Source organism: Oryctolagus cuniculus, chromosome 16, assembly GCF_964237555.1.
Source record: "Oryctolagus cuniculus chromosome 16, mOryCun1.1, whole genome shotgun sequence".
NCBI lineage: Eukaryota > Metazoa > Chordata > Mammalia > Lagomorpha > Leporidae > Oryctolagus > Oryctolagus cuniculus.
Window position 1 is genome coordinate 25,854,678 of NC_091447.1, and position 17,596 is coordinate 25,872,273.

Genomic DNA, 17,596 nt, shown 5'->3' on the forward strand with positions numbered 1-17,596 from the left:
CAAAATCACTCAATTCTGAAGGCTTGTCAGGCAGCATAGTGAGTGAAAGCAGTTGGGTGTAGGAACATGAGAAATGGTGGAAACTTGAGAGCAGTGTCTTCTCCAAAGGCTTTCAAATGCAACTAAAGACAAAACTACAAAATTGCATTGCCACCCACTGGCCTTGTCAAGACTGGGAGTAGCTAGCTGTGACCTCCAGACCACTCCCCATTATCTGACCCTCCTCTTCTGTTCACGTTACAGACAGTAGAAGTACAGAAAGTCACAAAACACAGTACATAACAACATTAAAGGTGTAATGTGTGCATATATATCAAAAACCACACCATTTTTAATGAGAGAAATAATATCCACACATTTGTACTTCTGTACAATTTGGGGTAATATATAATTTTAAGCTGTTTACAAATAACATGTAATGCTTCAAATATTACATAAGGTTGATAATACATTTCTAGCAGAAATAAATATATTGCACTTAAAAAGAACTTCATTAGATGTTACTTCATAGTATTAGGCTTATAACTTCTTTCTTCATAAAACATTTCCCATGCCCTTCCCCCACCCTAGCACACACATTTCCTTACAGTGACTGTTCTCACGCAATCCATTAAGCAAAGGAACACAGCAAACAACAGAACTGTGAGAGAGTCTACTACGCAGGCTACATCCAAGTTTAGCCTTTAGGAAATAAATTCTTTTAGATCTCTGAAAACTTAAAAAGCAAAACCGTAAATACGTTATTTTAATGTACCAAAAGTAAAATACAACAAACTGTATTTTTTGTCTGTATGTAGGATTATTTCACAAAAATGTTTTTATTTCTTATTATAAAGATACTTGGTTTAAAAACAGGAGGGGCTGGCTGGCGCCACGGCTCAATAGGCTAATTCTCTGCCTTGCGGTGCTGGCACAGTGGGTTCTAGTCCCGGTCGGGGCGCCGGATTCTGTCCCGGTTGCCCCTCTTCCAGGCCAGCCCTCTGCTATGGCCCGGGAGTGCAGTGGAGGATGGCCCAAGTCCTTGGGCACTGCACCCACATGGGAGACCAGGAGAAGCACCTGGCTCCTGCCTTCAGATCAGCGCGATGTGTCAGCGCTGGCCGCGGCGGCCATTGGAGGGTAAACCAACGGCAAAGGAAGACCTTTCTCTCTGTCTCTCTCACTGTCCACTCTGCTGTCAAAAATTAAAAAAAAAATTAAAAAAAAAAAACAGGAGGGGTTAAAATTACTTGAGAGAGAACAGAGAAAGAAATCTAGAAGGTACTCAAGGATTATTTGCCTGGGCAATTTTTATCTGTGAATCTTTGCATATTCAAGCATGCTGAAGAAAGATAATCATTTTGGAATATTTTATAATTGGCATGGAATAGTAAGTAATACAGAAAGAGTTTTATGGTTTTGTAATGTTTTAAGAGTTTACAGCCTTCCTGTTGCTTACTTGAAAAAATTACATTCTAAAATAATATAAAAACGTGTTATAAAACCTATCTTCCTCCCAGACTATTTAAAGGAGCAAGCTGAAAATCTTATCTTCTTGTCCGTAGTGCTTTGTCTAAATTTAGGTGACGGGAGCTGGCATTTGTGGCACAGCAGGTTATGTCACAGCTTGTGACACAGTCATCCCATATCAGAGTGTTGGTTCAAGTCCTGGCTGCTCTGCTTCTGATCTAGCTCTCTGGGAAGGCAGTGGAAGATGGTCCAAGTACTTGGGCTTCTGCTACCCATGAGGGAAATCAGGATGAAGTTCCTGGCTCCTGACTTTAGCTTGGCCCAACCCTGGCTATGGTGCCATTTGGGGGATGAACCAACAGATGGAATATCTTTCTCTGTCTCACCCTCTCTCCCTATCATTCTACCTTTCAAATAAATCTTAAAAAGAAATTAGGTGACAGTATTGTTTTGTTTGTAATAATTATAAATTCCCTAAATGTTTAATAAGGAAAACAGTTTTCTTTGCACAGTTAATGGAAGGTTTTGATAAAATGTTGCTTTTACCTACATTATGTTACTTTGCACATTATATAATTGAATTTTTAAAAATTGTTAGTTTCTGAGTCATAACTAAACTTGACTGCATAGTTAATGGGATGTCAAGTCATTCCATCTACTTTATTTGAAGGTGATTTTTCTCAATATAATTCGCTTACACATTCTTACAGGAGGAGAGTCTGAAAGGGTCATGTGAAGTACAGAAATGGGTTACACATCCTGAAATCCACGTAGGCGACAAGTATGCTTTCCTTCTGGTATCTCTTGGGTTTTTCAGGGGCTTCCTCTTTCTTTTTCTGTTTTATTTTTGGGCGGGAGGCAGCGGGAGTGGGGGTGGTGTTTTCATAACCAGAGAAGCAAAGCAACAGAAATATGAATAAGGGTGGATGAGAGTAGACCCTGGAATGCTCCAGAAGTCAATGTAACTACTACTATAGAATAACCCTACACAGAGGCAGGTCAGGAACAATTGTCTGGAAGCTTCTTAACATCTCTATTCTGTGCACACCTGCTAGAAATGGCAGTAGGCCTTCCAGACAAGATATTATTTTTACAAACTCAAAAGGAAGAGGAATGCAATTTAAGCTCATTAATCTAGACCTTGTTACTTGATAATTTGTGGTATGTTAGACACAAACTGGATGTGTTTATCTATGTCCTGCTAACAGTAGACAGAAGAGGGAAGATTTGCTTAATAAGTAAAAAAAGATTATTGAATTTGCTCAGAATTACTGATAAACGTTTTAAAAACAAATTACAAACACAGAACCTACCAAGTTACAAATTACTTCCTTAAGATGAGATACAGCAAGTCTGGCAGAACTTAGCAGCACTGCACATTAGCCATGTTTTTTGCTACTATAATGAGTATACTTACGTAGAAAACTCTGAATTTATTCCAGATATAACTTATGGTCTCTACTACTCAATTGGTTTTCTCATTTAATACTTTAATTGTAGTTACTTTTGGTAGAATATACTTTAGAATTTTAAATATTAAATTCCTAGTGGGTTAATAAGAATCATCAGCCAGAATAGCTCAGAGAGGCCTGAGCTGGTTAACTTCCTACCCCTTAGCTCCTATGGCTTGTGACTCCGATTAGGTTAAGCTCCATTTCATTTATGCTTCTTTGCTCTGGTTTAAATAATACTAACATGCCATGATCGTATAGTGGTTAGTATTCTGCGCTGTGCCATAAATAATACTAACACTTTGAAAATATATCCAATTTAGAATTTCAGGTGTGACCTTCCAAGGGCATGCTTTTATCTCTTATTTGTTGCTTTTCTGTAAGCACTCTACTTACTTTTAGTTGAATGCAGTCAGGAAATACCAGTGTAAGACCATATTTAGCCCCAATATAAAAACGTACTTTGAGATACAAAGATTAGTTGAAATGTCAAAATAGTATTAAAATAATTCTTTCATTCTCTGAAAAGAAGATTTAGAGATTCACTTTAGTAGACCAGTAATTTATCAAAGTATTGAGTAGCACTGTGTAAAATAACATCTTTTGTTATTCCTGCTTTAAGCAGCAGTACTCAGCATTCAAAGGAGCACTGGCCAACTATTCTATAAATATCTATGGATATTTATCTTAAATATTAATCATAACTGGTTTTTTTTTAAAGAAATGCCAATCCTTACTTTGTTTGAAAGCAAAGAACCTGTGGATAGTACAGAATAACATGCAAGAAGTTAGAAATTAAGCTACAATGTCAGTCACAGGACTTCGAGATGCCTTATAATAGCACGTGCTTTTTTGTAAGTAAACCTTGGGAATCAGCAAAGAATGGTGAGTACAAAACCTAGTGGCATCATATAGACAGGCTGTGCCATGGAGGCCCTGCTTCCTAGGCTGGAAATGCCCAAGAAAGCCATTTGAGATGGGAAAGGCTAACATTAAAACAACCAAATAGAATCCCAGAGGAGTCTGATGTGATAAGTATATTGCATTTACCCTCAAATACACTTCTACTGTCAGTAGCAATACTTCCCATCTCTTTTAACAGATTCAATATTTTTGCACTAAGAACAGAGTAGAATGAAAATTACATACCAAAATTGGATTAAATTAAAATAGAGTTTTGGGGAAATTTGCTAAGAAGACAGGGTCACATCCCTGTAGCTAGAATGCACTATATCTAAAGTTGAAAGACTACTCACTCCATTACATTTCTGTTACTGGGAAAATGAACTGTTGCAAAATGCTAAATGTGTTAGCCTGACTATAAATGCATAGACATATATTGCTCAAAACAACATGCAGGTTATACAAAACAAATATAATTAATTACTATTATGTACATTAAAGAAAGGCTTTAGAAGACAGAGTTGAAAATAAAGTAGATGGAGGCATGAGATGGACTTACAAGAACTGCCAATGTTTTGGTTTGGGAGTCATCGAGATAAAATGCAATTTTTTCGTATTATAGACTTAGAAAAGTGATACAGGAGCAGTAAGTATAACATGGTAAGAAAAAGGACCAGTGACCAGATACATGGGCACATCAATTGTCCTGAGCCCATCTTGGCTATGTGGACATTTTGAATGGTCATTCTCAAATCCCTGTCAATCAGTGACAGCAGCAACAAAGCAGATTTACTGAAAAGGAGAATTTCACCCAAGGCATTTTAACACCCATGAGGTCTCCCAAAGCTGACATGAAAACAAAAGGGCCTTTGACACCCACAGCAGAAAAATTGCTTCCCAAACAGGACAACCATCTTATTGCAGCTGTAGGTGAAAGAAAGCCTCAAGGATCATCTCACACAGCTTTGGAGTATCTGTCAGTTAAAAAAAAGTCTCTACTTAGAATGCAGCCTAGAAAAAGCAAATCTTAGTTTTACAATGTAACAATGGCTCCAAAATCATATATGGACCATTTTCTTACATAAATGACAAGTCACTGCACGATTGAGAATCAGAAGGAAGAATACAAGACTGGAAACTGATCTTGTCAGGTACTGGCCCTTCAATATTGCAAAAAGAACTGGGTGAAGGCATCACCATATATTCATCCACACAACAGGATGCATTAGCAGTATCTCAGCTCCTTCCTCCAGCAAACTAACACAGAGGAAAACTAAACATGCTTAACCTACAGCACTATAGATATTTCTCTATTGGCTCCCGGTTTCTACAGAGAGAAATTGACTTAAGTTAGGCATTATGGTCAGAATGCTACGTAGTATTGCCTCTTTGAAGATTCTTTTAGCCTGTGGAAAGCAGAAAGAACACCTATACACATTGGTTTTATACATTACTGCATTGACACAGCATTGCCCACCACTAAGAATGATGCACCTTAAGAGTCATCTGCCTTATGTTATGAAAATTCCTGGATAGACTGATATCCTGTTAGTTGCAGGACTCAGGCTGGTAAGAAATTTTACATGATTTTCTCCTGAACCCAGCAACTGTCCCGCAACTATAGATGAACCCCGGTCCATGGTACATGCCCTTAGCAGTAAGGGTTGAGTCCAGCTCTCCTCTTTAATAGGTCCCAGGTCTCCTGGAGAGCCCCTGCTCCAATGCCCCGCCTCCTGCCCACCCAACCCTGCCCTAGAATTCCATACCCATTTGTACATTCTGGATCTGGAGTCTCCCATTTTTTAGAAGAGTCATACAAAGGGCGTCATCACAGCAGAGGAATGGCGCAGTCCTTGGATGGCAGCGTAGGGCCCTTGCTGAAAGTAGTGATGGTATCGTGGCATGTGGAATGAAGGGAAAGTGGGGCCACTCCCTTGCATGGAAGTGGCAATGGCCGAGGGGGTCAGAGGCATCCCTAGGCGGCTATATGGTGGCAGAGAACCTTGGATGGGGTGAGGAATGGGAGTCGCTATGGACGCTGTACTGGTACCAAGAGCAGTCAGGGACTGTGGGTGCTGAAATCCAGGAAAACTGGAAGAAGATGATACCCAGGAACTGAGAGACAAATTATCAGATGTTGTGAATGCTGACCCTGAAAGGCAAAACACTGGTTAGACTGAAAGCACTATTTCAATATGCAGATCAAGAATTATCTGTAAGATCAATTTATTTTTAAAAATACATAATACTGCAGTTTTAAGACTAAACACAGCTGAGAATTGCCACGAGGCAAATCTACCTTTCTAGATAAGATTTTACTTATTCCCTGCATGGAAGAGAAAATGTACTAAATATAAAGAGACCTAACTCATTAGATGGCTGATAAATTCCCAAACACCAGGACCATACCAGCAGGTAACAACTCCCATTTTAAAAAAGCTGCAAATAGTGTGCATTTGTCCTAACTTCTGTGGCCTCTCCATAAGGAAGGCTGGATGGGTAGGTCTCAACAGAGCTACCCCGTTTCCAAAGCCAAGAACCTACAAAAGTGTATCTCCCTGCATCACAGCATCTAGAAGTTTAGAGGAGAATTGGCACTGATTTCTCCAGTGCATAATCACCAGCGTCACACTTGGACTGATTTGTAAGAGGTGTCTTCTGCTTTCACTGATTATGGCTTCTATGTTATAGACAGGAAACAGAGCAGAGGGTTCTCTCCCCATAGGAACATCCCTGTTCCCAGGAGAGGGCACCTCTGGCCTTGTTTCTCTGCACTGGCCTACTCCCTGAGCCTTTGCAACAAAGAAACTTTGTTCACCTTCCACTCTGCTCTGGGGCCTCTGACTCTGCAAGATGCCCTTCACTAGGGCAATCTTTCTTTAAAAGCAGTTTCCACTCTGGACTTTGATCCTAGAAAGATATTCCTGATGCAGGTGGAAAAGTTTCTCTAATATTTAGATTCTAGAATCGAGGAACAAGACGACTAAGGGGCCGCGCCCAGGTTTAATGGCTCTTTGGTTACAGATCACAGACAAGCACCTCCTGACTTCTGACTCAGAGGCTCATAGTCTTTGCACTGGAAAACAAACCACAGGAAACCTCCAGTCAGTGGAGTCTCTCACCACTCACAGGCAAATAGAGACATCTAAAGACCAGCAGTAGGCTGTCCACTCCTGAGATCCTTTCTGGACAGTATGGACCCTGAGGACTAGACATCTCATAAGCTCCCCCGTCGCCTTCCCCTGTAGGTTCTGCAGCCCTGGAAGCGGTCTCACCTCGATTCTGGGTTGCCTGGTTCTCATCCCCCAGGACATCCTCTTCTCCTCCATAGGTGCGGATGGGTGAGCGGGCATAGGAATGCTTCTGAATCAGGCTCTCCACACTTTCCCTGGGGAACAAAGAAACCCATCGTGAGTTCACTACAGTAATCTTAAGGATCACTCATTAGTCAGTAAATCATGTTCTCAGCCAAAAGGAAACCATTCCAGAGAAAGAGGACATTCAAAACCTGCAGAGCTGTCCTTGGTATCCAACGGGAATGATTTCAGGGACCCCACAGATAACAAAATCATCAGATGCTCAAGCACTTTATATAAAATTGTGTGATGTTTGCATACAATCTGTACACATTCTCTCCCATATATTTTGAATCATACTGAGATAACATAATGGCTAATATACAATGTAAATGCTGTGTAAATAGTTGCTAGACTGTATTATTTAGAGTAAAATGATGTGAAAAAAAATCCGTATTTGTTCAGGTAAAAAATGTTTTATTCAAACATTTCCAATCCACACAGTTGGTTGACTCTGCAGGCACTGCGGAGGAGGACTTCTCTATGACACAGTGCTGGGGAGAGGGCTCCTCAGACATGACACAAGCAAGCCTAAGTGTATAGGGTAAGGACAATCCCCTTAAATACCATAACGTGAAGGCCAAAGAGGTAAACAAGGAGCTATGAAACCTGACCAGAGAAATATGGAATTGAATGATGTAAAAAGCCCACGAGTGAATGAATTTACCATGTGAAGTTGCAGTGAATCTTCCTAGTGGCTTCATCAGCTAATGAATATAATGTAAATACTTCTGCCAGCTGCACTGATTCAACAGCTGATGAAATGCTGGCAAAAATTTCAAGTTATCGTTTCATTAGGATCGATGTTCATTAACAAACCAAACAGATGCATAAAGTATATGACAATGTTGATAATTTGGATAATGGACAGCCTATCTTTGTTGCTCTAAGAATGAAAATTACAGAAAACCCATAAAGAAAATATAAATGGCCATTTAGGGATTTAGGCCCCCAGATACACTTGTACATGTCTTCGTAGATTGCTTCCTTTTATAATATAATCTATAAACCAAAGAGTAAGGTTAACTATAAAAACCAAAATTGGTTTGGTATTATACTGTTTGACCTACTGCTATAAAAAAAAAGGAAAAGGCAGCAAGCTTTTAGCCAAATAATGTTTTTGCCAAAGTGTATATTGGTAACAGTTCTCAAAGTATACGTTTCCAAAATAGGTGTGACCTAAAGATCAATGCTGCATTATCTACTAACGGACAAAAATTGGATATAAAACAAATTGTGCTAAATGAGAAAGGACAAACTACACACCAAATTTCATATTGAGGTAAGAATTTAAAAAGCAAATAAAATGTCATAAAAATGTTTCAAAATGTAACACCTGTCAATATTTCATGCAGACACACAGACTTCATGTGTAGGAAAAAAATACAATTCATACTTAATTTGGTATACATTTAAAGTCAAGCAATTTATCATAATATATAGCATGAGTATGAATACTTGAGTATTCCTAAAAGAAAAATTAGTACTAGCAACTATTGAAATTACATCTTTATTCCCAAGAGACTTTAAAATAAATACACAATACACTTCACATAGTCAAAATTAAAGAGATCAGGTAAATTCAGATCCAATGGATTAACATAGAGCTGTTAAAAGGAATGAGTTCATTCAACATTTATTGATATGGAATAATCACCAAGATACCAGCACAGTAAGAAAGAAAAGGTACAGAAGAATACATAAAGTTATGCTACTGTCTGAATTTAAGACAAAGAATATGTAGGTTTGTATATGCCTGTATATACCTGTATGTGCATGGAAAGCCTTCAAAAAGTTCATCTGTCATGCACATATGAAAAAAACAATGCAAGGACTACAAAGTTTTTTGTATAACAAACTTATCTTTTAATTCAAATTTTTCATGAAATTTTTGAAGTACTCTCATATTTCCAGAACATTCCTGATTCCAGGACAAGAAACTGCTTAGAAAATTTGCCTCTGCATGGTGGAAACTAATGAGCTGAGAGATTAGAGTAATGGTTACCATACATATCTGTACATTTGAGTCACCTGTGGAACTGTATGTTCTGATGACTGGAACTCTTTATCAATATAAAATGATCTACCCTATCCCTAGTAACATTCTTTGCTCTGAAATCTTCTTTAATATTAATATAGCCACTTCATTTTTCCTTTCATTAGTGTTGTCATGATATACTTTTTAAAAAATGCATTACTTTCAACTGTGACTTTTAAAATTAAGTGTCTATCTTTGTACTTATATATTTATGGCACCACAAAAGACAGAAAAAGAGAGAACAGAGCACTCCAACCTACTGGTCCACTCCTCCAATGCCCACAACGGCCAGGGCTGGGGTGGGGCTGATGCCAAGAGCCAGCAACTCTATGCAGGTCTCCCTCATGGGTGGCAGGAGCCCGGTTACTTGAGCCATTATGGCTACCTCCCAAGGTCTGGAGATGGGTATAATACCCAGGTATTCCAATGTCAGATGTAGGTATCTTAACCAGTATGTTGGCTATTATGCCGAACACCCATCACTTGTATCTTTACAGATAAATTATGGTCCTTATAGGCATCATATATTCTGCATTACTTTTTAGCTCACATTGAAAACGTCTGCCTTTTAATTGAGAACTATACTGCATTGACATTTGATGTGAATACTGATATGGTTATGTTGAAGTCTGCCATCTTGCTATTTGTACCATCTATTCTCTGTTATCTTTTTCCTCATTTTTGCCTAATTTAGGATTAATTTTCCTATGAGTCCAATACATATTCTTTGTTGGTTTGTTAGCTATCACTTTCTTTGGCTATTTTTGTGGATCCTTTAGCACTTACAGCAAATATCTTTTACTTATCACAATCTACCATCAAATGATGATATACCTTTCAAGTGTAAGACCCTAACAATATGAAAGTACTACAAAAAGTTGATAGAAAATACAACTAAAAAGATGTTTATTTTGCATAAAAATTCAATCTATGGATAATTTTTCATAATACAGATTTTTCCATAAGCTTTTTGAAGATTCCTCATCTTTGACTACTTAATTAACTTTTTTAAAGATTTAAATAGTCTGAAATATTTTTCATCTTTCTTTTTGGTACTTTATTTTTTTAAAAGATTTATTTATTTATTTGAAAGGCAGAATTACAAAGAAGCAGAGGCAGCGAGAGAGAGAGTTCTTCCATCTGCTGGTTCGCTCCCCAGATGGCTGCAACAGCTGGAGCTGGGGCAATCCTCAGCCAGAAGCCAGGAGCTTCTTCTGGGTCTCCCATGCAGGTGCAGGAGCCTAAGGACTTGAGCCATCTTCCACTGCTTTCCCAGGCCACAGCAGGGAGCTGGATCAGAAATGGAGCAGTTGGGGCTCAAACCATACAGGATGTTGGCACTGTAGGTGGCAGCTTTACCTGCTATGCCACAGCACCGGCCCCTCTTTTGGTACTTTAAAATGTTATTCCACGGGGCCTGCAGCCCGCAGTGTGGTGTGGAGGGTAAAACCACCATCTGCAGTGCCAGCATCCCATATGTGCTCTAGTTTGAGTCCCAATGCTGCACTTCCAATCCAGCTCTCTGCTATGGCCTGGGCTGGGAGGATCTGAAGCCAGGAGCCAGGAGCTTCTTCCAGGTCTCCCGTATGGGTGCAGGGGCCCAAGGACTTGGGCCATCTTCTACTGCTTTCCCAGGCCATAGCAGAGAGCTGGATCAGAAGTGGAGCAGCAGGGATTTGAATTTATGCCACATGGGATGCTGGCACTGCAGGCAATGGCTTTACTCGTTAACACCACAGTGCCGGCCCAGCCACTTTTAATATTTTCTTTTTATCCTGGTTTAGAGCTATTTGATTATGATATGACTTGGTAGTATTTCTTCATTCTTTTTGTGTTTGAGTTTGTTGAGCCTCTTTGAATTATGTGTTTACAGTTGCAATTAAACTGGAACAGTTTTGCACATATTTCTTCAAATACATCTCTTCTCCAATGCCTCAATCACCTTACAGGGTCTCCAATTGCTCAAATAATAGAAGGCATATTGAAGTTTTCCCACATTTCACTGATGCTCTTGTTATTTTTAAAAATTTATCTTCACTTTGTTTCATGTTGAATACTTTTTATCACTATATCTTCAAGTTTACTAAGCTTTGCATCTACAATGTCTAATATGCCAATAATTTCATTCTATGTATTTTTCATTGTGTTTCTTAGAGTTTTCACCTACAGAACATTTAGTTCTTTCATGCTGCTACTCAATTTACAAATATAAGGAATACATTCATTATAACTGTTTGAATGTCTTTGTTGATTATAATATCTATGTCAGCTGCAAGTTATTTTCAATAGATCAACTTCTCATACAGGTCATATTTTTCTACAGGTGATGGAAGTTGTTGTATTCCTAAAAATATTCTTGAGCTATATTTTGGCATTTAGTTATTTGGTAACAGTTTCTTCCTTTTGAGTTTCTCTTTTGAGATATGTTAGGCAGGATGGGAACACTGTCCAGTCGAAGGCTATTTTTATATCTATTACAGATATAAAAACCTTGTGGGTACTCTACCACATGCACTGTAAAATAAAAGTTTTCCAGCCCATCTGGCTGGAACAGGCTCATTTCCATTCTTGGGTGAGCACTACACATTATTTATTCTCATCTTTTCCACTGCTTCCCTCCCCAGACCCATTCTGCAGCCTTCTGGTAGTTTCTTTACATGCATGTACTAATCGAGTCTCAGCTGAACACTCACAAGGGGCCTTCTCTTTCCAGGCAGCTCTCTGTTCTCCTGTAGTGTGTCCTATGAATTGTCACTCTTTGGGTTTTCTCAGACACTCAGGTCTGACTTCTCAGCATAAGAAGTCAACCAGGTTCTGCCTGTATTTACCCCTTCTCTGGCCAAGATCTAGACACTCTCTTGGGTGAGACCCTGGGGCCATCACAGAACTGACCTCATGTGTTTCCCAACCTCAGAGATTACTGCCCTTTGTATGCTCATGTACAATTACAAGAATTTTTGTAACTTTTTCTTGTTCCTTCTTTGTTTTAGGAAAGAGGATATGTTTGATCCTTGTTGCTTTACTTTTACCCAATTTTATAACACTTCCAAAGCCCAGCTACACTCACAAGCCAATTAATTCTTAACCTCTGAGATGTGACATGAGCTTTAATACTTGTTAAAGCTCCAGGATGATTCCAAAGGGCCGACAAGTTTAGGCATGAGGGACGGGGGGGGGAGGGGTATTGTAGGTACTTCTCACCATATACTCATCTGTACCTTTTGAATTTGGGATGTATGTAGTTTTTAATCTAAATCAATTATAAAATACCATGAGACTATGATAATTACCAATGAACAAAAAGAGTTTCTGGTCTCACACTGGTACTTTGGGAACCTATTATAATGAGTTAATAAAAATTACAATTTTGGGGGGTCAGTGTTATGGTGCAGTGGGTTAAACTGCTGCTTGGGATGCCAGTGTCCCATATCAGAGTGCCCAGAATGGAGTCCTGCCTCTGCTTCCAGTTTACTGCTGGAATGTGTCTGAAAAGCAGCAAATGATGTTCCACATACTTGGGTTCCTGCCACCCACACGGGCTACCTGGATGCAGTTCCCGGCCCCTGGTTTCAGCTGGGTCCAGACCAAGCTGTCACAAATGTTTGGGGAGTAAATCAGAAGATAGAAGAGATCTCTCCTTCTCTCTTTCTCTCTCTCTCTCATCTCTCCCCCTCTCTGTCACTCTACCTTTCAAATATATAAATCTGTTTAAGGGGCCAGTGCTGTAGCATAGAGAGTAAAGCTGCCACGTGCAGTGCCAGCATCCCATATGGGTGCTGGTTCGAGTCCAGATTGCTCCTCTTCCAATCCAGCTCTCTGCTATGGCCTGGGAAAGCAGTAGAAGATGGCCCAAATGCTTGGGCCCCTGCACCCATATGGGAGAACCAGAAGAAGCTCCTGCCTCCTGGATTCACTCAGCTCTGGCCATTGCAGCCATTTAGGAAATGAATCAGTGGATGGAAGATACAGACTCTCTCTTTCTGCCTCTGTGTGGAAGGAAGGAAGGAAGGAAGGAAGGAAGGAAGGAAGGAAGGAAGGAAGGAAGGAAGGAAGGAAGGAAGGAAGGAAGGGAGGGAAAGAAAAGGAAAGAGAGAGAAGGAAGGAAGGAAAGACAGACACTGCTATCATCTATAAATTACTGTTTTCCTTTAAAAAAATATGTTTTAAAAAGTATAATTACCATGTTGACTTTTAGTCAATGTAGTAATTCATGGGTGCAGTGAGACACATTGAAAATGTCATGGGCATTAATGTTATTCATCAAATGGATGAATGGAGACATGAGGGGTTGAACCATTTTCCATTTTAACATTGTGGCTGTGTTACTGTCTTAACCTCTCTTCAGCTGTAAATTGGGGAGCATATACTATCCACCTCAGGGGGAAACTCAGTCATTTTAAAAAAAAATCATTGCGTCACTACTGTGAACAAGTCACTATCCTAAGAATTATGGAAACAGCAATAAACCAAACACATAAACATCTCTGCCTTTTGGGGGAGCAGGGTAGAGAGAAGAAAGGAAGAAGCAGAAAGAGAAGAGAGAGACAAAGAAAATTATGCATTGCATTGGATAATGAAGATGTTGCTATGCAAAAACAAAAGCAGAAAATAGCAATAAGTGGCACTAAAAGTATTAAATGAGATAACACATTTGAATGACTCAAAATAGTTTCTGGCACATAGGAGATACTCAGGAAATAGTGGTTCCTTGTAAGTATACGTAAAGCATGAAAAAATGTCATCTTTTAGATTGTATGTTTCTCCAGTGTATTCTATCTATCTTAATAGTCATAATTCAGAATAATATGGTCCAAAAAACAGGACTTTTCTCAATGATAGAATACTGAAGTCAATGAGAAATTGACAATGTTCTTTTCAACTCTATTATAAAGTTATTACACAACATGTTACATTTTAATGAGTCCACAGCTCTTGTTTAAAAGCACAACTTATTTTTAAAAATTTTTGAGACTTTTTGAGTCCTTTGATGTAGACTTATTAATCTAATAAAATAAAAATATCTTATCACTCACTGACACTGTTGAATATATTGAACATAAAGTTTAACAGGAAGGATAAGTTGAAATGACATGGACCCTAATTAATCTGCCAACTGCCATACAGTTTCACCTTTATATGACTACACTCTGCTAATATTGAACCCCAGCAGTTTAACAACTGATGTCACTTACTCAAGGATTTGATTCACTATCATGTTAGAGCGTGACTGTCTTTTTGGATTATCTGAGTTATTAAAAAAAAAAGCCAGTGGAGCTGGAATCCATGATAAAATGATGCAATAACATAGATTCAAGTTGTCCTTTAAGTCTAAGCTATGTGTCATATTACTGATAGTTAAAATGAAAATGGAATGAGGTAGTTATTTTCATATGAGAAAGGAATTTGATTCAATATCTTAGATATTATTTTCACTTTGCATAGTTATAAAAGTATGGCCATCAGTGAGTCCAAATTATGAATGTTGTATTCATGAGGTATATTTCTCCTATAATTTGCACATAAACTGCTAAATTCATACACTTAAATCCAAAAGATTTACCTCTCTGAAAGTACCCTTAAAGAGATCATTTAAATTATCTTTCTCACACACACACATGAAAAATAATTTTCCAAATAACACAATGAATCACTGCTTTGTGAAATCTTTTGCTTTTCTATAAGAAGTATATTACATTCATCTTGTCCTTGCTAGATTGTCATATCATTACTTATGCTAGTCTCTAAGAGGGGAAAAAAGGGATTTTATCAAAGTGATTTACTTGTGTCAGGCCTGGAAGTGAACTGAAAAGCAATGGCTTTTCTTATATACAGGATGGCATAATTGAATTATTGCCTTTTAAGTGATTGAACACAGCGGTGCACATCAGTCCATCTCTCTGAAGACATTACAAAGAGTAGTCAGCCTGTGTTGTTTCCTTTATGTCTAATCCCTATTTCCAGGAGAAAGAAAAGTGCAAAGAATTTGTTTAGCCTGGAAGCCTACAATGCTGTACCCTGAAAAATGAAGGCTGACTTCCCTAATGGGTTAAGTGATGTCGGCATTAGGAGCTATGACAGTAGCTTGTAACACTCAGTCCTGTTATATCCTAATGCAAGGCACTAGAGTTTTAGTAGGCCTATCTTTGTATTTATAGGCAAATAAAGTGGGTGTCATGAGTGAGGGTCAGCCTTTCTAGCATGGAACACTCAGTTATTTTTCTAGGCACAAAGGACGCATCATTATCTTAGGTGATCTCCAAAAAATGTCTTCAGAAAACTTTAAAACCATCAATTCCAGGAATAGCATGAATGTCAGAGGCACAGCTGTGGCCAGAAGATGGGTTACACAGGATAGTAACAATGATTCTGCTGGTCCTGCCAAAATACTCAGCCCCGATTGAAGTCATTTAGACTATCTGCTCAAACTCCGGACAAACAAATCCAGCATACCCTACCTGTATTGGGATTTGTTGCCTTTTCTGTGTCTTTAAAATCAAGCACAAATTTCTTAGTGCTCAAAAAGCAAAACTTTCGCCCTCCAATTACAGTCTCCTTTGCAGCATCTCTGTTCCTAATATGAGGGGTCTTCAAAAAGTTCATGAAAAATGCATATTATGGAAAACTGTGCTTGGATTTCAAAGTTGTCTTGCAGTAAAATTAAATTATTTCCTCATCCCATTTTCCATGAAGCTTTTGAAGTATCCTCACCTATGCCTCAATTACTGCACTTACTAGATGATGTATATTTGCATGTCTGTCTCTACCACTAGACCCTTGTCCCCTGATCAGGGAGAAGTAGCAGCTCTCAGACACCCGTGTGTATCAGAATCACTGAAGGACTCCTCAAAACACAGGTTGTACAGCCTCCCCCCAGCTTTTCCAACTCAGTGGGTCTGAGATATGGCCTGGGAGTGCGATGTCCAGTGTCTCCAGGTGATGCGGCTGCTGATGCTGGTCTAGAAGCCATGATGGGGAACAGAGCCTCCGCCCCAGTGTGGCGGGCAGGTGCACACTGGCAGAGCTGCTCTGCTTAGCTTAGGTCCCAGCCCTGCCCCTTGCCTGCTGTGCGCCTGCAGGCAAATCACTCACCTCTCCATGCTTCCATGTCCTCATCTGCAATACGAAGAAATTAATATGATCGAGCTCTTAAGGTTATTATTAAGATTATTATTAAGAGTAAGGGAACTAGGCCAGCTCTCTGCTGTGGCCAGGGAGTGCAGTGGAGGATGGCCCAAGTGCTTGGGCCCTTCACCCCATGGGAGACCAGGAGAAGCACCTGGCTCCTGCCTTCGCATCAGCACGGTGCACCGGCCGCAGTGCGCTGGCCGCGGCGGCCATTGGAGGGTGAACCAACAGCAAAGGAAGACCTTTCTCTCTCTCTCACTGTCCACTCTGCCTGTCAAAAACTAAAAAAAATAAAATAAAATAAAATAAAATAAAATAAAAGATTAAGGGAACTGATACACATAGGGAGCTGAATTGGTACCAGGCACGTAAGTGCTAAAAGAATATTCATAGATAAACTGAAATGTATTTAGGTATTATTATCATGATCGTGTGTACCATAGGTGGGTTACAGAATTACCATCATTTTAGATGAAATTGAGACTTCTAGTCCCTACAACTAACCATACTTCATTTAAGTCTTCCTACAATATACATGTCAGAGAGACAATTAAATAGAAATTAAATGTTATTTCCATTTCCATTCTAACTTTCTCTCCAAAATACAGACCTGACCAAAACTGTGTTTAAGGAGAAAATGTCAAATCCATTAAAATCAAATATAATTTATAAGAAACAAAATGTTTGTCCTTGCTCATCAGTTTGTTCGTGTTTCCATCGTGTCTCTGGGTCTCTGTAAAGAACTCCATGTCACATATTTTTCTAAAGACTTATGCAGATATATTACAAATTATATTAATATTTTAGCTTCCATAAAATGTTTAAAAAATGAAAACCTTAGATAATACAATTTGAGATGTATTATAAATCATTAATTTTAATTTGATAACTGAACTATATTATGCAATCTGTTTTGGAAAAATAATGTTAATCTTTCAGAAAGCTTTTAGACTTTATTTTTATTTATTTGACTTAATCCAATTGATTTTTCTTTTCAATACTAATATACATTTCTGGTTTCAGCATATCATTAGCAACTTAAGTAAACCACATCACTGAAACAAACAAAAGCTTTATGCTTAGTTTCCTAAGTCTTAATGGCTGGGACAGCTAAAAGAAAGATCTCATGCAAAGTACAGACTGCTTAGCCTAGAAGTTAACTGCAGTAAATTGTGAGGCAGAGACAAATACCCCCACACATGGAAAGGAAAACACAAGTGAGGAAGAAGTAGAACAATTCACAACTGCAAGACACTTGCGAGTAACTGCTGCTC

At 38.9% G+C, this 17,596-nt stretch overlaps 1 protein-coding gene and 1 long non-coding RNA gene across 2 annotated transcripts in view; one reads left to right on the plus strand and one right to left on the minus strand.

The window, feature by feature from the left end:
* Window positions 1-279: 279 nt before the first annotated feature.
* TBX20 (T-box transcription factor 20) overlaps window positions 280-17,596 on the minus strand; it is a 62,362-nt gene continuing 45,045 nt past the window's right edge. Inside the window, exons 7-8 of the mRNA XM_002713752.5 lie at window positions 7,079-7,191; window positions 280-5,955 (exon numbers count right to left, since the gene is read on the minus strand). Coding sequence (XP_002713798.1) covers window positions 5,615-5,955; window positions 7,079-7,191 — 454 coding nt within the window. The 3' untranslated portion in view covers window positions 280-5,614. The remainder of the gene's footprint in view (window positions 5,956-7,078; window positions 7,192-17,596) is intronic.
* LOC127492608 (uncharacterized) overlaps window positions 5,951-17,596 on the plus strand; it is a 19,170-nt gene continuing 7,524 nt past the window's right edge. Inside the window, exons 1-2 of the long non-coding RNA XR_007922138.2 lie at window positions 5,951-7,703; window positions 8,332-8,441. This is a non-coding gene — a long non-coding RNA (uncharacterized lncRNA). The remainder of the gene's footprint in view (window positions 7,704-8,331; window positions 8,442-17,596) is intronic.